Below are 22,542 nucleotides of genomic sequence, written 5' to 3'. Positions count from 1 at the left end.
AGACCCATGGATCCATTTACATAATAGCTATCATGGACCTATTTACTTTATTAGTCAAGGCCTCACTAGATATTAAAGGAAAAAGTTAAACCTCTTACCTTCATCGTTGCAGAAGGGATACTGTCACTTGGTGGTGCTTAGTAGCTTTAGTAGTGGATTTACAAATATATAGTATAAGTGTATAACCTAGTGTTAAAGTTTCCATTATTACCCATATGTAAGTTGTCTCACAATGGAGAAAAAAAGAGGATATATCACTTTATAAATTTAAAAAGTAACTCTTACTATTACTAATTGATCTTAGTAGTGAACCTCCATTGGGCTTGTATATGGGTTACCTCTCTCTTCCTTTATTTGGGTTGCCAAACCCACTTTCTAAATTCTAACATGATATCAAAGTCCGGTTTATTATTGGGCTTTTATGACTAGAAATCTAATCTTACCCCTGGTTAAAAGGCCTTAAATTAGATTTTCATTCCTAATAGGTTTGTAGTGGGCTAAAATTCTGATGACACTCACATGCGAGGGCAAGTGTTAAAGAGCCCAATATTACCACGTGTGAGTTGTCCCACATCGAAGAAAGAAAAGAGGATATGTTACTTTATAAACTTATTAACAACTACCAATTAATTTTAGTAGTGAACATCCTTTAAATTTGTATGTGGAATACCTCTTCTCCTCCTTGTTTGGGTTGCACCGACCCATTACCTAAATTCTAACCCCTAGCAGAGATGAGTTTGCAGCTTTGTTTCCGTTCATTTTTTCATAATTGCGCAATATCACAGAAATGCAAAGATAAATTTACTCTTGTTATGTAACAATACATCAACTGACAAATTTCTACACAGTACTGCCTCAGTTAAGTTCCTTAACGAAGTTCCCACAGGGATTATTCACAAGAATTAAGAAAAATAAAATCTTTTAAATAATGAATGTATTATTTTATTGAATAATAAATTTAATGGAAGAAAAGTGGAAATCATAAACAATATAAAAATACTAAAAGAAGGTTAGAAGAAAAAATATGAAGACCACAACTAATAAAAATTTTTTTTTTATAAAGTTAGTGGTAAACATGTAGGGATCATAAGGAATATAAAAATGTTAAAAATAAAGTTTGTGGAAGATATGTGGAGACCAAAAGCATCATTAAGATATTAAAATAAGGATGAATAAGGTTATTTTTTGTCCAAACTTTATGACAAAAATAGAAAGATTCTTTGTGGGAACAACAAGTAAAACATCCAAAATGGAAAATGGGAACATCTTTAAGGAGCGGAGGGAATAATTTTTTTATTAGGGGAGACGTTTTAGAATCCCTACAGACAAGGGGTGAGGGAAGAATGAAAATTTGAAAAAAAATGAGATTATTTATCTACTTAATTTCAAATATAAGATTCGGGAAAACTTATGTCCCAAAATAAGCTTCCGTACATCCAATCCTAGCTTCGGGTAGAGTCGCTGTTAGTAACAGCGAAAGTGAAAAAAAAAATTAAAAGCCCAAAGTCGCTGTTAGTAACAGCGACCTAAAAAAAAATAAAAAATTAAAAGCCCAAAGTCGCTGTTACTAACAGCGACTAAAAAAAAAAATTTTTTTTAATTCCCCTCAAACTGAACACCCCTCAAACTGAGAATCTATTCCCATTATATTGCGTAAAAAAAAAAATTCCCACTTTACATAATTTGGGAAAGTATTTCCCACAATACCGTCCACGTAGAAAAGTGTTTTTTTTTTTTTTTAATTTTTTCAGACAAAACCGCCACTTGAGATGGCGGTTTGCCTTAAGCAGAAAAATGCCACATGAAGTGGCGGTTTGGTCAAGGCAAACCGCCATCTCATGTGGCGGTTTGGTCCCTAGTAAACCGCCACTTCATGTGGCGGTTTGCTTATGGCATTTTATTTTTTTATTTTTTTTTCTTTCATTTTAAAATAGTGAACGCAACATGCATTAAAGTAGTTCAATACCATCTATTCCATAATAATCAATTACGAACCAGCTTGTTTTGGAAAAAATAATTATGAAAATAATACAAAGATATATTACAATTATGGAAACTCATACAAGAAGTTCAAGTCATATAAGAATATACAAAGTTTGTTAAACTACAACCCCCGACCCCTTTTGTTTTGCGCACCGGTGGATGGTGATGGTGTGAACTCGTCAACCTCCGCAATGACATTAAGAGCAGGAGCTCGTCGTTGACTAGCACGCTGATATGTGATAATCCTTTGCGGAGGCGATGGATGTGGCGGATGAGTGTTGATGGAAGACGGGGGAACGAACGGCAACATAGTAGCGGATGTCGATGGCGATCTGGAAGACCGACCTCGAGTAGATGAACGCTGGCGGCCTCTTGTGGACCGAGAACTGGATCCTCCGGAAGAGCTACCTCTATGGGCTGAACTCCTTGGAGAAGGAGTGTGGAATGTGTCATCTACTTCGCCAATGACGGGTGGAGTCGGTATGAGGTACTCATAACCCGCCTGACTCAATGCATCGGTCAACGACGCGTTAATGGAGCCTAAGGTCTGAGAACATAGCCGATACCCCACGTCAACTGGCGATGTAGCGGCCCCTTGAATCGTGTCATTACATTGTATGAGTACCGATCGGATGCGCTCAGCCTGTTTGTTATTATTATATTGTTAAAAGAGTTACTTAAAACTATTACTATTTGTTATGAGTGTTGAAAGAAAACGTACCAGTAACGTAGATGTCGGATGATAATGTGATCCTGGCTGCGCAAATGCGGTGTTCGTTAGGCGTAATATGGAGATGCGCCTGTACCAACTCATGTACATAGCAGAGCTATGACCTGTGAAGTTATCTCCTCCAACCAATGTAGATGCTCGGTCGTTCCACGCATCTACATGCGATCTATGTCGTACGAGGTAGTTCTTGTCCCCAGTCCTCCGATCGATCGCATGTAGTTGAGGTTGGGTGTCACAGGCTTGCGGAATTACCTGCTCCAAACCGCATTGACGCATGACACGATCCGGGAGATGTAGCTCGACAATGTCAAAGCAAATAAGAGGACAACGCGATCTCCAAATCTCGTGGCCCGATGTACATATGTGCGGTAGAGCTTCCATCTTAGCCGCTGTGTAAGGCTGCCATGTCATCTGTAATAGAAATCTATATGCTTAGTAATGTATACAATTTATTCATAACTAATACAAATAGTAAATGTTACTAACCTGCTCGTCCCGTTGTCGATCTAGTGCGTCCCTGTAGTAGACGAGAGTATGTGGGGAGTGGGATCTCGAAAGATATACGCGAAGCCAGCTGCAAACAAATAAACATTGATTAACATTTTCATCTATCATAAAATAGTGAAATTATGAATTTGAATAGTGAATTGAGTGTTGCTACCTTACTGCCAAAGGATCCATCCCGCGCCGATGCTGTGACCCTAATATCGGTTCAAAATCATCCGCGTCATCTTCCTGATCATGTTGCCCATCCGGTCGAACCGTCCGAATAATGGGCCTCCCTATATGAATGTGCTCCCATAACCATATCTGTAACAACATCAAGCATCCACCCATGTCCTTGGCACCCTTACGAGATGCTCGACATAAGTTACGATACAGATACGCTAGGGTAGCACTTCCCCAACTGTACTCATCTACGCGCTCCAAGTCTCCCAGTAGAGGGAGATAGATCAACTGTACCGAGTCGCCGCTCTTGTCCGGAAACAAGATGCATCCAAACAGGTACAAGATGTAAGCTCGGGCATGTCTGTCAACCGTCACATCATCTGCATCATCCTCAAGCGCGCTAAAATGCTGTCGAAGCCAAGTCAGCTTCAATGACGATCCAACGCCATCGACATCCGCTACTATGTCGCCGTTCGTTCCCCCGTCTTCCATCAACACTCATCCGCCACATCCATCGCCTCCGCAAAGGATTATCACATATCAGTGTGCTAGTCAACGACGAGCTCCTGCTCTTAATGTCATTGTGGAGGTTGACGAGTTCACACCATCATCATCCACCGGTGCGCAAAACAAAAGGGGCCGGGGGTTGTAGTTTAACAAACTTTGTATATTCTTATATGACTTGAACTTCTTGTATGAGTTTCCATAATTGTAATATATCTTTGTATTATTTTCATAATTATTTTTTCCAAAACAAGCTGGTTCGTAATTGATTATTATGGAATAGATGGTATTGAACTACTTTAATGCATGTTGCGTTCACTATTTTAAAATGAAAGAAAAAAAAATAAAAAAATAAAATGCCATAAGCAAACCGCCACATGAAGTGGCGGTTTACCAGGGACCAAACCGCCACATGAGATGGCGGTTTGCCTTGACCAAACCGCCACTTCATGTGGCGTTTTTCTGCTTAAGGGAAACCGCCATCTCAAGTGGCAGTTTTGTCTGAAAAAATAAAAAAAAAAACATTTTTCCACATGGACGGTATTGTGGGAAATACTTTCCCAAATTATGTAAAGTGGGAATTTTTTTTTTTAACGCAATATAATGGAATAGACTCCCATCCTCCTCAAACTGAACACCATTACCATCCTCCTCTACGTAATGGGCCCCAAAGATTGTAACACCCGCCACTCATGGCGCCCACAATCCCGGCGCAAAGCATACCCACACTTTTTCCCATTACAATAAGCCCTCCAAAGAGGCTCTTCCAACAATTTCATCCCCTTTTTATCCCACTTTTTATCACATTCCAATGCAACCCTTACTAACCCAGAAGCCATTTCTCTAACAAGAACACTAGTAGGAGTAGAAAGCTCAATCAAAAAAGCAGGTGTAGTTTTAGGGTTTTGTTGAAATGCAATATGAACATGCCCACGTCTATACCCAAATAGAGTACCCACAAGTTTAGACCCAAGATCTCCTGATTTGGATTTTGTAAAAAATGATGAGAATTTTGAAACTGAGAGTTTCTTTTTAGTTTTTGTTTTAGACCCATACTTTTTTTTATTACTACTAACAGCGACTTAAATTAAAAAAAAAAAAATTTTTTTTTTTTAGTCGCTGTTAGTAACAGCGACTTTGGGCTTTTAATTTTTTATTTTTTTTTAGGTCGCTGTTACTAACAGCGACTTTGGGCTTTTAATTTTTTTTTTTTTTTCACTTTCGCTGTTACTAACAGCAACTCTACCCGAAGCTAGGATTGGATGTACGGAAGCTTATTTTGGGACATAAGTTTTCCCCAATCTTATATTTGGAATTAAGTAGATAAATAATCTCATTTTTTTCAATCTTTCGGGAAGAATCTGTGTTGTCTTAATTGGAGCAAGTACTTTTTACTAAGATCCTAGATTCGATTATCACCTATCTTTGAACCCGTGTCACAAGAGTGTAAGGTAAATCCTACAACTACTAGGTTGACCTAAGATTCTCTCTAAGCAATCTTTATGTTTAATGAACACATAATACAACAAGATCTATTAGAAATAATTCTAGAGTGACGAGTGCAGAGCATATCAGACACATTTTAACAAAAAACATTTAGCACATTTATCTAAAGACAATACATTGTAAAAAGTACCTCTACTGTACTTCAAACATGCTAAGGAATGCTGAGAACCACTGGTGAAAATATTATACAACCTTCAATGCTCATTAATCTTCTTCATCAAGTTCAGTGAAGTCTTCTATGTGCTCAGGCTCAGCTGTGTGTTTATTCTGTAAACGCAGTTCCTCAATTTCCACAGGTAAAAGAGGATCACACACCACTCTATTAGCCAGCAAAGGTTTTGGACAACCTGAAAAAGGATTAATTAGTTGGGAGTATGAGTTACTGTTCAAGATAATTAGAAAGCTAAATCATAAATTTAATGATTAAAAAACCTGCTACTGGGCACTTCTTTGTTTTCTTTATATAGTGCATAATTGATTGCTTGTCAAAGATATGCTTGCAGTCCATGCTGTCATAGATAGAAGGGTCCAGGATATCAGGTCAGATAGCTACAGGGAACAAAAGTACATTGAAAATAATCAACTGTTTAATTCCTTTTCCTTACCTGACATATTTGCATAACATTTACGTCAATGACAATGATAGTTGAAACAAGAATAGATTACATGATACAGAAGTGAAGAGTCATCAAACAAACAGAGATTGTGGTAAGAGACCATTGTTTTAAATCTCTCGAGGCTTTATCTTATTATTCACTTTAGCTGGGCAAGCTTTAGTACGACTTTGCAGCACACTGTAGCAAATAAATTATAGTGGTGCTCCACAAAAAATTCAGGGAAATATGATTTTAATGTGTTTGAATAGGAGGCGGAAGATCTTAAGTTAGCTACAGCCTACAGGAGAAAGAGGGTAAGGAACAAAAGCAGCTGGTTATTGTGAAATGTTTATTATTTCAAGTTACATTTCTATGTCCAAAGCCACTTGAAGAGCTTGAATATTATGTAAATCCAATCAAACTATTAATATCAATCTTCTTCTACATCACTTGTCTTCATACTTCAATTAATTAGCTTAGCCATGGAAGTACATCACACTTACACGTGATAGTCATCACTTATCAAAAATATAAGATAACATCTTAAGTGGAAAACACAATCGAAAATAATTTTTCCTTTGTTTAATGTAAGAAACGGAGAACGTTGAAATTGCTCTTAGAAATCCTAGAGTGGAAAGTGATAGCCATTCACAAATCACAGGAGAGGGAGAGGAAAAGCACACTAGAGACAGATAGATGCTGAGAGCATGAGAGCAAAAGAAAATTGGTTTCTTTTGGTTTGGGCGGAATATGATTTACACGGATGAAAAACTCTTTTTTCCTCACATTTTCATTTTTAATAATCCCAACCAAACAATGGAAAAAAAAGATACAACATTCCTAGTGTATGTGTCTAGAGCTGGGATACCCTAAGCTGAGTGTCCAGTCTAGCGATGAAGGAGATTTTCCAAAATCTCATAAAGTATGTTGCATTTAATGCATGAGCATGAATAAGTAGTGGAACTAGAGTGTCATGCACGATCTAGTGTAGAGCTACTTTAATTGATAAAGTAACTAGTTTCCTTGTTTTAGGGAATAATACATTTTAAACATTTGATGCCCTAGTACACCTCCATTGGAAAGGCATGTCAACAAAGGCTGGCTTTAGTGTCTGAGGCTCTGAGCCAAGGAAACAAAGTGAGGAAGGACTGTTCGAAGTAATGGTTTTACCAAAGTCAAGATAGACTTTCCTAGTGTTACGAATTTCAGTTATCCCAGATGATCAACCATCTATAAAATAAATATTCTGACACCTTATTTATAAGGTACCTTGCATTTTACGTCTCAACTTTGCTGCTATTTACTTTCAGTCATTGGGATAATTTCGCATTTATTTTATTTTGCATTTACTCAAACATTTACTCACAAAAGGTCTCATGCCATAAACAAACTCCAATTACTCATTCAAGATCACTATTGTGCACTTGGTGTTGAGTGAATTAGGTATTCTTTCTTGTATATTTATTTACTTGATCATCAGAGGTGTTCCCTAGAAGCAACCCATTTTTGCTACTCTTCAGTCTTTGAAGGTGGTCTTAACCGAAAACGGGCCTAATAGCAAAGACGAAAGACAAACCCCACAACCAACATTAAAACTATACTCGTCTTTAAACCGTAGTATAAACCAAGCTACGCACTAATCCTAATTGTGTCTAATCCTACACAAGAACGCCAACAAAACATTTCCCCAAAAAAAAAAAAAAAAATCAGTCCTTGACAGTATGAATATTAAAAAAAAAAAAAAAAAAAAAAAAAAAAAAAAAAAAAAAAAAAAACAGAGAGGCTAGTGACTTGGCTAGGATATCTCCAACGTAGGAAAAAAAAGATGGAAAGGCATGAATATAAGTCCACAAAAGCTCAAACCTACAGCCTTTCAGGTTAACGTGAGTGACCTTGTCATTTAATGCTTATGTTAATGCTAAACCAATAAATGGGGATTCATGTGTAGAAACCAAATCAGCAAGTGAAGTAAAAAAAAAAAAAAACAAGTAGTCCATTCGCTGACATACATAACAGTCATTAAATGGACATACAAAACAGGCATTGAATAGATGTCAAATAGTCTTTAGTCAAAAAAATTTTAAAAATTTGTCAAGTGCACAAGTCAGATAATTAAAAAAAGTGCACTTAGCATGTCTATATCAGATGTAAGGTCCATTAAATTACAAATTTGTTTGTTGACAAGCATGACCTCTAATAACTTGAGCGCAATAACAAATCTAACTAATATTGTCCTACAATAAGAGAAGATATTAAAAGGCTTTCAATAAAACCAAAGGTAACCGTGAAAAAGTGAAGAAACCATCACACTGGTGTTTTTCATCAATAAACTTAAAAGATATTATCTCCTTTTACAAGATTATATAATATGGTAAACTAATTTGGGTATTTTATTATTACCTAAGTACTACACATTTTCTAACAATAGGACCTGACAAAAATTTCCATAGGATCTATTTTGCTCTAGTAATTTGAGTTTTCACTCCATATCAACTCTTAAACATTAAATTATAAGTTAACATCTTACCTTGAGAGTTAAGAATGAGAAAAAAAATTTAACTTCAAAGGCACTGGAGGGTTTTTAATAATCTCCTTCTCAAATAAGCATTCAATAAGCTTTTTGTTGTGTATATGTCAAAAGAAGCATTCCTTGGAACTTTTAAATCATTAAGTCGAGCAAGATAATAGAACAATGATCCTAAAATGTCCATCATAACCTAATAGCTCATTCTTTAGTCCATTTGTAAAGTGAATTCTATCATAAAACTTGTAGCGCACTGTAAGCAAGAATGTAGGAGAAACTGTGTAAACAAGTCTACCACAACAAATTACTCAAAGACATGTGATTGGGAAGATTGTGTCTTCATGTCAGCAAAAGAGAAAAATACACCTTATTCCTGCAGAATAATCATTTGTGATTTTGTGAGGTTCAAAAATGATCAAAAAGATCCAAAGGACATGACCAACTCAGCTATATCAATATGGGTACTAGAGTCCTAATTAGGATCAAATACTCAAATTTAGCTCATACGTAATTAGTTTAATGATGCTAAGCTCGATCCTCAAGATTCGTGAGCATGATCAAACTTATTGCATTTCTATGTAATTATACTAAACTTCAAACGTTAGTCGAGTAGCATAAACCCCTACAATTGCATCTATTCCATTCATTTCAAGATTATACTTTCATATTTCTTTAAAATATTGCATCAAAGGGGCCTATATTTTTGGGATTAAGGCTTTGACGCTATTGTCGGTTGCAACGTGAGTAAGTCGGTCATATCAATGTGATCATTTGCCTATTAAAGAGAAGTGTTCTTACTTATAAACTAGGACTCCTTTGGGCTTACAAAATACAAACCCAATGTCGACTAAGTAGATGATCTAACTCTGCTCTCCCACTAAAGATCAAACACCTCATCAATCACCAACTAAAAAATCTATGTCAATCGAAAGCTTAAAAAAGGATAAAGTAAAGCTTAAACGGACAAAACCATACCGAGATACAAAGGATTTTATAGACACAAAAAAAATGAAGCATATATAATATTCTTCAAGAAAATAAGCATCTTCTAACGCTATATCATCTAAGTTACTCCATAAACAAAAAAATCCGAATCATCTTAAAATTAAGCTCTAAAGGTAGCAACATAACGTGCAATATGTCAAAATTAAACAATATAGAATGCAATTGGACAAGCATCATAACTTATCAAGATTACCGTAATCCACAAGAAAATTATTGATGCTAATACTAGACTTAGGTAAGTTAATTTTATGTCCTACGACTAACTCCAAAAAGTACTGAAAAAAGTCAAAAATTTTCGAATTACTACACTACTTACAAGTGAGTACACAAACTCCTACCTACCACATAAAAACTACAATAGCCATTCTCCTACCTTCTGACACCAAGAAACTTAACCAAAGTATACAGAAAAAAGACGACAAGAGCAACCTCACCTCAAACCACCATATAACAAAAGCCTCTCCTAGAGCAACCGATATTCAGAAAACAAGGAATGGAATGGAATAGGAAGGCAGTTCTGAGGACAGCTTCACCTAGCCTCAAAACCTTTTCTAAATACTTCATAAATGTTAGTCTTGTCAAACTTCAGTTTCTAACTGACACCAAAATGCCTTCCTTGTGCAAATTAAACCATTTAAGAATGTCATTAACAAACACAATATCCAAAGCGCCGTCCTAATGTACTCAACATACAACAGAATAAATTTGATTGTTCCTATATTTCTGTTCTCCTTTATGAATATATAATTGGTTAACGATTTCAGTATACATTTTAACATTACAGACTTCACAAATAGAAAACAACTGTCAAAGGTTAGTAAAGCAGGATTCAAAATTTTGAAATAAATACAAATCTAACCTGCGAACTGGCTCTGCCAATTCAGTGACAAACTTTCCAGTTATTGGGCAAACTGTATTTGATAGGCCAAATGGTGTACTAGTCATCACAATGTCTTCCTGCTCTTCACCAGGCATAAGCTGACCTGCATGATGGACATTCTGCAAGAAAAAAAACAGGGCATTCATGACTTAGATAAGAAAATATCTAGTTCGAGAGGCAGCATCCTGAAAATATCTATGTATAATGTAAACTAAAAGATGCTACCACATCAGACATCTTTAAGCATAATGTAGACTAGTCAGAATGAATTTTCAGTCATCAAACTCTTGCAGTAATTAAAACTCGGTTCATGAAATCAGGAAAGAACAACGAAAAATAATCAAAAGATCATAAATTTTTATAGATACAAATCAAGGGCAAATATAATTATATCTTCCATCCATCTAATAGAGGTACTAAATATCTAATGTTTAAAAGATGCAATGATTCAATACCCAAACTGCTTCTCTAAAATTCCTCAAAATAGCACTAGTCTGAGGATTTGTAGAGTAAGAACTCTTCAGCCTAGAAGCTTCAAGCCCAAGCACGTCTTTAAAATCAGTTAACTACAAGGGAGGAAAGAAAACTTAATTAGACATTAAAATTCAACGAGAACAATCACAAAGAGAAAGGTCAGAAAAACCTCTGGACCAGGGCGAGACTTATAATTGCTCCCAACAGATTGCATCACATTGGAAAAATTCATAGTGTCTTCATAATTTTCCAATAATTTTACAACTGATTGTTCAAGATTTTGCACCTGTAATGAGTTGCTATCAATGTCATAGTATGAAGCTTAACAGTTGATGAACAACATCATTGCATCAATTAAAAACAGAACTTTAAGAATTGAACAACTATTCACAGATACATATGAATTTCATCAACATGCTTTTTTAGACCAATCCTTAACGATGCCTTATAACTTCAAAGGGTTATTTCTCGAACTCAAAAAAATAAATACAAATATATTGCAAGTGGTGCATTGTCTACCCCAGGATTCTTTTCGCTCATTTGCACTCACCCAAGGGTGGTTATTACATACTTTTTCCATCCCACTGAAATTGTTACATTCTTAATTGGTCCATTCCAATGATTTTGCTCCATTCCAATGAAACGATCCCACCTCTAATATCAATCCTCCTCTCACATTTCATCTCTCTTTTCATACCATCCAAACATTTCACTATTCTATCTTACCATCCCCAGATCAAACCACAAAATTTTTGTGCGGACTACACAAAATATAGCAATCTCACCAAGACGGAGCAATATTTAATTTGCTAAATTTTTTTAGCAAATAAACATTTCAGTCTACAATAAAGTGCACTACACTGTGGTAAATATAGATTGTGTAAGACGACCCTTTACTTTACAGACACAGAACATATATCCCAAAAATATTTTTGCTAGTACCTTGTAATTATAATTGTTTTGAATAAACCTACGAAACCCAGAGACAAGAATAAATCTTGTCTTGCTATGTTTTTTATTTTTAGTTCTTTCTCTATGTGAGGATTTCACTTGCAACAACCTTTTTCGACAAGGGTACAGTTCGTAATCTACATACCTACGCATTACCCAAGACCCTGGTCTCATGGTCTATGAGAGATATACCGAGTATGATACGGATGATAATACCCTAGTCCCATAGAAAGTATCCCATAATCAATCATGATATCCACCAACAAGTAATTCAAATCCAACGGGAAATTTAGAAAGTAAGGCAGCTAACTAAAAAAATATAATCTTCAAAACGAAAAAAAAAAAAGTTTAATGGTGAGAAATGAAGATAAAGATACTCCATAAAATGGACCTAATTAGGTTAAATTATATTAATTTAAAATTGAACATTACCTCCTGAGATCGATGAACTTTCTCCATTTCCACCGCAATTTCCTTCATACAATTAATAGTTTTTCGAATATCCTGAAGATGGGATAGAAAAAAGGAATCAAAGGAAGAAAAAAGAAAGAAAATAAAAGATTAAAGTGAATAAAAATTACAGCAATAAGCGATTGATTATCAGAGGATAAAGTGTCAGCAGCATTTCTGATTCGGCCGGCAGTATCCATTTGCGCACGAGCAGAAGTGGACGCCATTTTCTCTTCCCTCACTTTTCTCTGCCACTGGGGTTTGCCGTTTGCGTTTTGGAGGGAAAATATTGCGATCGACTATTGACTATTGAGCGAGTACGAAGTATTATTGGAGTTGCTGAGTTGGTCCGGTAAAGCCCGGTGCTCATTAAAATAAAGGGAAAAAAAATATTTATATAATTAATTTATTTTTTAATTGATTATTTTAAAATTTAAAAAATTATTTTAAGATAAGTGATCACCTAAATTATAAAAAGTGATTACTTTAAAATATTAAGTAGTTATAAATGATTATTTTAAAACAGTTTGTTGGAACAACGTCATAAAAAAATAATTAATGTTGATAATTTAAAAAAAATCAAATCCTTTGAAATCAATTTCTACAAACAGAACATTTCTATTCAAATTAAAAGTCACAGGTTTTTAAATACTCGTTCCTATTCAGCTTATGTGTTTCATTTTCTTTTATGGTCAAGTCACCTTAATTGTCCCATTTTTATTTTTGGTATGGGTTTTTGACTTTTATGCTCTTAGTAACTTTATCCTATTTTCAATTATATCATTCATTACTCATACTAATTTTCCTTCCTTATATTAAAAACCCATAATACTACTCTCTTTCCTACCCTTAGGGTCCCACTTTTGACTCTCCTTAAAATCCGTGAAAAGTCAAATGAAACTCCTAAGGTGAACAGGAGGGAGTATCAATTATGAACAAGTTACAACCATCTCATTTGATCAAATTGTAATTCACATCTTTTATGAGCGTACTGTTAGAATATTATAATTAAGGCAACATATTATTCTTTATATATTTTGCTATATACTTAGGATATATTTAGGGAACAAAATTTTTCTGTATATTCTCTTATTTAGGAACATCTCTTGTATATATAGATAGCAATGTATATTGAAAGAAGATGAATAAGAATGCAGCTTAAAACCCAAAACTCGATTATTCTCTTAATCATGGTATCAGAGCAAGACGTTTCTGAGGAGAAATCTTCTAAGCGGCTTCATCATATACCGGGAAATTAAACCTTACCTGAACAGAAAAAATGGAATCAAAGGACACCATAATCATGCCAGACCAGCCTGTCACAATGGGGCAGCTTTTGCAACTGTTCTCACAGTTAAACACCAATAAGCCACCACCTGAAACAACCACAAACACCACCACAATTTCGATTCCCACATTCTCAATATCAGAAAAGTTAACTCACCAAAACTACACCATGTGGTCCAGGTTGATGCAATTAGCCCTAAGTGGTCGTGATCGGCTCAACCATATCATCGCCGATCCACCATCACAAACGGACTAAGAGTACAGCCAATGAACCAGGTGAGATTCAGTGGTTATCTCATGGATAATTGAAAGCATTCATCCGGATCTAGTCAACCAGTTCATTGATTTCCCTACCGCAAAGACTCTTTGGAAGGGGATCGAAACAGTTTACAGTAGTGGCAGTGATGGTCTCCAAATTTTTGATCTCACTGTCAAGGCTAACAAAATCGAGCAAAGGACCGACACCTTGGAGAAATAATACAGCAACTTAATAACTTTGTGGAAGGAAATCGATAGGAGGCAACCAAACCCGATGAAGGACCCAGAAGATAAAATCATTTACAATCAATTAACCCAAAAAAATCGATTGTATCAATTCCTTGCAGGGGTAAATGAAACCTTTGACAAAGAGATAAGGGACCTTCTTCTTCAAGATCCATTACCCACGGCAGAGGAAGCATATGCATTCATAAGGAGGGAGATAATGAGGAGGGGAATCATGAAAAAGGAGCCCTCATCAGAGTTAGATTCATCGGGCTCAGGGGGCGTGTTTGCTATCAGAGGGAGATTGGAAAGATCTTACCGGAAAAACGACAAAAGAAGCCATCTTCAATGTACCCACTGTGGTGGGATGAGGCACACGAAAAACGAGTGCTTTAAACTTGTGGGATACCCAGATTGGTGGCCAGACACGAGGAAAAAAGGGGCAAAAATGACCGGCCAACTCTCCGATCAACCAAGGCCTGGAAGAGCAGCGATAGTCTCAAGCACTGATGGAAAATCGGATGAACAAAATTCCGTGGCAGCCATGGTTAAACACTCAAAGGAAGATGGAGGTAATAAGGGAAAGCAAAGCCAGAGAAAGAGTGAAGGTGAAAGTGACCCTTCAAATGAAGGGTACACGGTTTTAAAATGGACTTTGAGGGGCGACGTGGCCTCCTCTCCTTCACATACTTTTTCTTTTTTTTGTGAAAATAAAAATATCCTGCCTAATTGTACTAACGGGTGGATTCTTGATTGCGGAGCTACGGATACGATGTCTTATGATCAAAATGATTTTTTAAACCGTGTCCGACCGAAAAAAAATCTCATTAAAACCGCCAATGGGGAAGAAATTAAAGTCGTGGGTGCTGGAACTATTACTGTGTCAGGAAATTTAACCTTGAATAATTGTCTATTTGTTCCTAATCTCTCATATAAATTGCTATCCGTCAGTCATCTCACGAGGGAACTCAATTGCACTGTGCTTATAAAATCTGGTTGTTGTGTTGTGCAGGATGTTCAGACAGGCAAAATTATTGGGCGTGGTATTGAAAAAGGTGGTCTGTACTACTTGGAAGAGACGGTTCAACAAGGCAACGCAGTTCTTGCTCACGGGTCACGGGAGAAACAACTGTGGACTTGGCATCGTCGACTTGGACATCCATCTTTAGGGTATCTTGAGAAACTTTTTCCCACTTTAGCTAGATTAAATTTGGATTTCAAGTGTGAGACATGTATTCTAGCAAAAAGTCATAAACATTCATATCCTAGTAATTTGAATAAATCCAGTTTACCATTTATGATTGTTCATTCTGATGTTTGGGGACCCGCACCTGTTTGCGGAATGCATGATTTTCTTTATTATATTGTGTTTATCGATGACTGTACTCGAATGAGCTGGATTTATTTTCTTAAACACAAATCTGAGGTGTTTAAGGTGTTTTTCGATTTTTATCACATGATTTGCACCCAATTCCAAACCCCACTCAGTATCTTGAGAACTGATAATGGCCGTGAATATGTTAACACTGAGATGCACAAATTCCTTGCTAGTAAAGGCATCATTCACCAAACTTCATGTCCAGATACACCCCAACAAAATGGTGTCGCTGAACGAAAAAACAGAACCTTACTAGAGATAACCCGTGCCATAATGCTTGAATCTCAGGTTCCTGCCACCCATTGGCCTGACGCTATTTCCACCGCTACCTACCTCACCAACCGTCTTCCCACAAAAGCCCTAAACTACAAAACACCTTTAGAAACCCTTCAAACATACCTACCCATACCTTCCTCACATTCCTTACCTCCCCGAATCTTTGGGTGCACTGTCTATGTTCATTGTCTGAAACGAATACGAAGTAAATTGGAACCAAGGGCTATTAAGTGTGTTTTTTTTGGGCTATGGAAGAAACCAGAAAGGGTATAAGTGTTATGATCCCAATGATTGACACATGTACACTACGATGGATTGTGATTTCTCTGAATCCGAGTACTACTACAACCATCCTCGATGTCAAGGGGAGATGCAAAGTGACGATCTCAGATGGTTAACCGGTTCATGGATGCTAAACCCAGACCCACAAGAGCAATTAGGCAATGCTACCGAACTGTCTCCCCAAGTTGTGCACCCCATACCACATCCAGTTATGTCTGAACATCAGGTTAGTCCTTTACTTGAGCAAGATAAGATATGTGATGCTAATATTGTTGATATTACTAGTGAAACTATGGAGACAGGGAAAGAGCAAACAGGTGAACCTCAGGGGTACATACTTCCACCTCGCTCAACTCGAGGTATACCTCCTAGAAGGTATGATCCAGATTATGAGGCTAAGAGATCGAAATATCCGATTGAGCCGACCGTGGAGGGAAACATGTCACAGAGTGCTCTAGCATTCAAAGCCGCTCTTTATGCAACCGAACTTCCACAAAATGTTGATAAAGCTATGCAAGATGTTAAATGGAGGAAGGCTACGGAAGAGGATATTGACGCTCTACGGAAAAATGAAACGTGGGAGAAATGCATCTTACCAAAGGAGAAGAAAATAGTGGGATGTAAATGGGTGTATACAGTGAAGTATAAAGTAGACGGATCCGTCGAACGATACAAAGCTAGACTTGTGGCGAAAGGGTATACATAGACATATGGAGTTGATTATTCAGAGACATTCTCTCCAGTTGCTAAGTTGGATACTATAAGAGTTCTATTCTCCATAGCAGCAAATCTTGACTGGCCTCTTCATCAATTTGATGTCAAAAATGCTTTCCTTCATGGGGAATTAAAAGAAGAAGTTTATATGCAGGCTCCTCCAGGTTTCTCAGGAGAGTTTGGTAGAAATGAAGGGTGCAGATTACGGAAAGCTTTATATGGGTTAAAACAATCCCCCCGAGCGTGGTTTGGCAGATTTACTTCAGCAAATGAAGAAGTTTGGGTATCGATAGAGTAATTCCGATCATACACTTTTTCTGAAGAAGAACGGAAGTAAGATAACTTGCCTTATCATCTATGTAGATGACATGATCATTACAGGGGACGACAGTGAAGAGATCAAAGCCCTAAAAGACAAGTTGTTCCAGGAATTCGAAATGAAAGATCTAGGAAGGCTCGAATACTTTTTGGGGATTGAAGTCCTAAGGTCTAACAGAGGCATCTTTATATCTCAAAGAAAGTATGTGCTGGATCTACTATCGGAAGCCGGTATGTTAGATTGTAAGCCGAGTGAGACACCGATAATGATCAACCATGGGTTACAAATTCTTGAAGATGGGGAACCAACAAACTGTGCGCAGTACCAGAAACTGGTGGGGAAGTTGATATACCTAGCTCATACAAGGCCTGACATTGCTTACGCAGTTGGAGTTGTAAGTTGATTTATGCATCGACCTCAGATACAGCATATGGAGGCGGTTATCAGGATCTTGAGATATTTGAAAGGAACTCCAGGAAGAGGAGTTCTATACCAGAAAAATGGTCACCTTGATTTAGTTGCCTATACTGATGCAGATTGGGCAGGTGATAGAGATGATAGGAAATCAACATCAGGTTATTTCACTTTAGTAGGTGGAAATCTTGTGACATGGAGGAGTAAGAAACAAAAGGTTGTTGCCCTATCAAGTGCTGAAGCTGAATTTCGGGGAATTACCAAAGGAGTTACTGAAGTCTTATGGTTGAGGAAACTTCTTACTGAGCTTGGTTTTATGCCAATGAAAAGTTGTGTGTTGTATTGTGATAATCAGGCTGCCATCAACATCTCAGAGAATCCAGTTCAACATGATCGCACGAAACATGTCGAGATTGACAGACATTTCATAAAGGAAAAGTTGGAAGATGAGACCATTAGATTACCCTATGTTCGCTCAGAAGATCAGTTAGCAGATATCCTCACTAAAGCAGTAGCAGCCCAGTTTTTTGAAAGTGTTCTATGCAAGTTAGGTGTTGGTGACCCTACGACCCAACTTGAGGGGGAGTGTTAGAATATTATAATTAAGGCAACATATTATTCTTCATATATTTTGCTATATATTTAGGATATATTTAGGGAACATAATTTTTCTGTATATTCTCTTATTTAGGAACATCTCTTGTATATATAGATAGCAATGTATATTGAAAGAAGATGAATAAGAATACAGCTTAAAACCCAAAACTCGATTATTCTCTTAATCACGTACAGCGTACCAGATTAAAAAAAGAGTTCCACCAATGGAATCCCATTATCAACAATAACATTATCCTCAAGCTATCAAAGCAACAGACCCCAAGAATTTCGTCCAAATTTGAAATTAACAAATAAACTTCATATAAAAAATAAGACTATTACCCTCGCTATAAGCTTCTTATCTAATTTTCAACATGACCTAAAATTTTGTAAGATGCATTTTTTTCATAAGAATAGTGAAACAATGCGAAGCCTCACCAAAATATCGCTATAAATTAACTGAAAACCTTTACAAAAATACAACAATAAAGCTATCAAAATATGAACCCTAAACCCTAAATCTACATAACCATTGAATCAAATGAAACCAAAATTAAGAACTGAAACAATTTTAAAAGTTTAGATACAGTATTATCCTCATAATAGTTATTAATGTCTACAGTACCCTTGGACTTGGTGGAACTTCCAAGAAAAACACCGACTGGGGAGTGGGGATTGACAGACTTCCGTGCGTCTGCCGTCTGCGTGAAGATTGAAGAGCAGCAGCAGAAGAGAAAGGAGCTAGCTATTAGGTCAAGAAAGCAAGAATAGGAAAAATGGGGAAATACAATATGGAATAAAGTTGTAAAAATAAAATAAATGAGAGTTGCAACCTTTAAGATGAAAGTCTATGACTCTTCCAAGTTAGCCCATATTGCTTTTTTTTGGTTTCCCGAACTTTAACGGATGTCAATTGACATTATTGCCCCTAGCTCCGCCCATGACAGTTTGTATACACGCATGGCCAGCTATTAGGCTGTGCAACCTGTGCCTTTGCATAGGACCCCAAGCAGAGAAGTGCCGAAAATAGGGGCCTCCATATTATGTTAATAAATATTTAGTTAAAAATAGTAATGCATCATCAATTATTGTGTCTTAATGGCAAATAGTAATGCATGCCATATGATTTTATGAGGGTTGGGAACAAATCCTACTAAGACCACTTTAGTTCTTTTATTTTTGACATTTTACAAATTATTTCTTAATTACTATTAAATATATTGTAATTAATTATATATAGAAATGATGTCGGAATACTTTTTTATTTAAAAAAATTAATAATCTCCATCAAAAAGTTCTATTTCTTTTCAAAGTTTTTTTATTTAGTTTATATACTCTTATATGTTTATTATTTGAATGTGGTTTGTTGGCGCCTCACCCTCATCAAACTGTCACTCATTTAATCCTCCATTCAAAGATCATCCATAATCAAGTTTATATACTCTGAATCACCGATCCCAAATAGTTAAACTTGGACGTACGTGCAACCACTTCTCCCCCTATGGTCACATTTGGCTCCCCTATCGATGTTGTCCCCCTGAAATTACATCGCAAGTATTCGGTCTTCGTACGGCTTATGCGTAACCCCTTTCCTTTCAAGGCTTCCCTCCACTCTTCCAATTTACTATTAGCCTCCTCTTTGGTTTCGGCGGCCAAAACCATATCATCAGCGAAAAGCATGCACCATGTTACGGTTTTTCAGATGGATTTAGAGATTTCTTCCATAATGACCGTAAAAATGAAAAAACTTAGTGCTGATCCCTGATGTAGTCCTACTTTAATTGGGAAAGACTTTGTCTTACCCACCGGTGTATGTATGTTAGTCGCCACTCTGTCATACATGTCTTATATTACCTCAATGTATCTTCGTGAAATACCTCTACTTTTAAGGCTATCCCAAACGATGCTTCGTGGTATGCTATCGTACGCTTTCTCCAGATCAATGAACACCAGATGCCAATCTTTCTTTCGCTCCCTGTACTTTTCCATCAATCTCCTCAAAATATAGATCGCCTCGGTGGTTGATCTTCTGGGCATGAATCCGAATTGGTTCTCTCTAATTACCGTCTTCCCTCTTATTCTTTTCTCGATCACTCTTTCCCACAGTTTCACAGTGTGGATTAGAAGTTTGATCCCTCTATAGTTCCCGCATACTTGTGCTATCACCCCTTGTTTTGAAACCAATTGAATGTGGTTAAAAAAATAATTGGTGTATTATTTGGATGTGGTTAAAAGATTATTTGGATGTGGTTAATAAAATTAATTGTAAGTATTTTTATTATTTGGATGTGGTTAAAAACATTAATTGGTGTATTGAAAACAAACAAAAACATGTGGCATATTCATACTAACAAAAAGTTGAATCTTTTTCATGATTAGTAGGTAGTGCTCACAAAGAAAATAGTTTTCAAGTAGTTTTTGAAAAAAAATTGTTAAAATACTTTCTAACAAAAACTTATATTTGTAAGTATTTTTGACAAAACTTTATTCAAGATAGTTGATGATAAAAATCAATTTTTATAGATAATTTTTGAAAAATTATTAATTTGTTTATCTATCATTGTTTACCTTAACATTATTATCTTATAGATGCATTTTTTTAAAAAACATTTTAATAGAACAATGAGATTTTTTCTAATGATAAGCACAAATTTTGGAATTAAAAGCAATCTGTTCGGTTCAGTTTAGGTTCGGTCTCAACTGGTTCCCGATCAGACCGCTGATCCGATCTCATTTTGCACATCCCTACTTCCAGCACACTTTGGTCTCACTCGTGCGTAATTGAGAAAACTTTTGATGAACTCACTCATCCTAAAATTTCTTCCTACCAAGCACACTGAACTGCGAAGTTCTTAGCAAATAGGTCCATCGAAAGAAGATGTACCTTGTTGATATAGTCTATCAAACCTTTTGAAAGCTCAACTCGTGGTATCATAATTATTTGTATTGATATTTTAAATCTTATAAGGGATGATTTTTATAAGTATGATATTTTTTTTATTTGAATTTTGATTTCCAAGATTCTAAGTTAATCATACAATATAGACCAAAAAGTGCTTAAAATTATCATTAGCATATTTGAAATTAGGTTTCTCGCTCTCCTCTTCTGCGTATGGCGAAGGGAAAGAGAGGAAGGCCCAAGGTTAATTCCTTGTCGAGTAAGCAAGAGAACGTGAAGGACGGTGTTCAGAAAGATCAACAAGAGGAAGCACAATCTCCGAGCACTCCATTGGTGTCTCGATCTCCATCAATGGTGGAGAATTGTGCAACGACGACTGATGCCCTAGGAACCAAGAGAACGTCGAAGGTATTGCTGTCCATGGAGGAGGCTTGTGAGGAGATTGTACATGGGTCAACCACAAACACTAGTGGAAAAAAACGTATTTGCTGCTTATCATTTGCTGCGGTTTGTGTATATAGGCAGCAATATATAGGAAAAAGAATAAGAAAAAAAAAATAACCGTTAATTGCTGCGGTTTTAAGGTTTAACCGCAGTAAATGCTCCATTGTAACATGAATTGCTGATGTTAATGTGGGGCCCGCAGCAAATACGTTTAAAGCAGTTTAATAATTGTATCAACAACATTAATTGCTGCGGTTTATCCTTTTGACCGCAACAAATAGCATAAAAATGGCGCCCTACTTTTTAAGGTTTATATTTTCATAAAACCCTTAAGCTTCTGTTTCATTACCAAAAACGAACACACGCACGACGAACACAACAGTTTATCTTCTCCATACTCAAACTTTAAACTTTTACTGTTCTTATTATAGTTCATCATCAAACTTCATCATCTTCTCCATTGAAAAAACGCTTCACAAAAGTTACGTACAGCAGTTCTTCATCATCTTGTTAGTTCTTAAACAGTTCTTCATCTTCTTGGTTCATAAACCCACGAAATTTAATACTTCGGTCTTGTTCATCTTCAAAACCCACGACATTAAGGTATTTTTTCTCCTTTTAATTTGTTAAGCATTTATGTTTTGCAAGATATTCATGAAAAAACTCGAACATTATGGCAACCATTTGTATATATACTAATTTTGTTTCTCTGTTTTTCGTTGTAGATAACATAACCCACAAAATCAGGTAATTATATTTATTTTACTAATTTGCAAGTTCATATCTTTATTGTTTAACATGTGATTTAGTAATGTAGTGAATTTTTGTTTGAATTGTTATTTGCAAATGATATGTACTGTTTTGCTTTTGCTTGTACTGTGTTCGTTTCTTGCTGCTGTCATGTGCTAAATTAATTTTGCCTTTTGCTTTTCCTTACTCTTTATGCTCTTGTTTATATAAAATTAATTTCATTGACATATATCTATTTGCATATTCTTATTATCATGTGCTAAATCCTAAATGTTGATGAATCATGAAAATTTATGAGTTAATTTGACGAGTTCTTAATTGATAAACTTATGAAAAATGTGTTACTAGTGAGTTATGTGATAATGAGGATTTAAGTGTGGATTACAATTTTAGTAGTAGATTATTCTAATGATTTGGTTTTGTTTAG

At 36.1% G+C, this 22,542-nt stretch overlaps 3 protein-coding genes across 3 annotated transcripts; all 3 read right to left on the bottom strand.

The window, feature by feature from the left end:
- Positions 1–1,963: 1,963 nt before the first annotated feature.
- LOC130809479 (serine/threonine-protein phosphatase 7 long form homolog) lies at positions 1,964–3,881 on the bottom strand. The gene is made up of 4 exons (XM_057675271.1): positions 3,375–3,881; positions 3,200–3,287; positions 2,705–3,124; positions 1,964–2,626 (listed from the first exon to the last, which is right to left on the bottom strand). The coding sequence occupies exons 1-4, from the start codon at positions 3,872–3,874 to the stop codon at positions 2,105–2,107; spliced, it is 1,530 nt and encodes a 509-aa protein (XP_057531254.1). The 5' UTR covers positions 3,875–3,881; the 3' UTR covers positions 1,964–2,104.
- Positions 3,882–4,076: 195 nt separating this feature from the next.
- Positions 4,077–12,622, bottom strand: LOC130809480 (E3 SUMO-protein ligase MMS21). The gene is made up of 7 exons (XM_057675272.1): positions 12,404–12,622; positions 12,255–12,326; positions 11,041–11,157; positions 10,853–10,963; positions 10,377–10,516; positions 5,825–5,901; positions 4,077–5,739 (listed from the first exon to the last, which is right to left on the bottom strand). The coding sequence occupies exons 1-7, from the start codon at positions 12,497–12,499 to the stop codon at positions 5,597–5,599; spliced, it is 756 nt and encodes a 251-aa protein (XP_057531255.1). The 5' UTR covers positions 12,500–12,622; the 3' UTR covers positions 4,077–5,596.
- LOC130808322 (protein MIZU-KUSSEI 1-like) lies at positions 4,540–5,597 on the bottom strand. The gene is made up of 2 exons (XM_057673800.1): positions 5,585–5,597; positions 4,540–4,865 (listed from the first exon to the last, which is right to left on the bottom strand). The coding sequence occupies exons 1-2, from the start codon at positions 5,595–5,597 to the stop codon at positions 4,540–4,542; spliced, it is 339 nt and encodes a 112-aa protein (XP_057529783.1).
- Positions 12,623–22,542: the final 9,920 nt, after the last annotated feature.

This window comes from Amaranthus tricolor, chromosome 3, assembly GCF_026212465.1.
Source record: "Amaranthus tricolor cultivar Red isolate AtriRed21 chromosome 3, ASM2621246v1, whole genome shotgun sequence".
NCBI classification, from domain to species: domain Eukaryota; kingdom Viridiplantae; phylum Streptophyta; class Magnoliopsida; order Caryophyllales; family Amaranthaceae; genus Amaranthus; species Amaranthus tricolor.
This window is presented reverse-complemented; position numbering and strand designations above follow the sequence as displayed.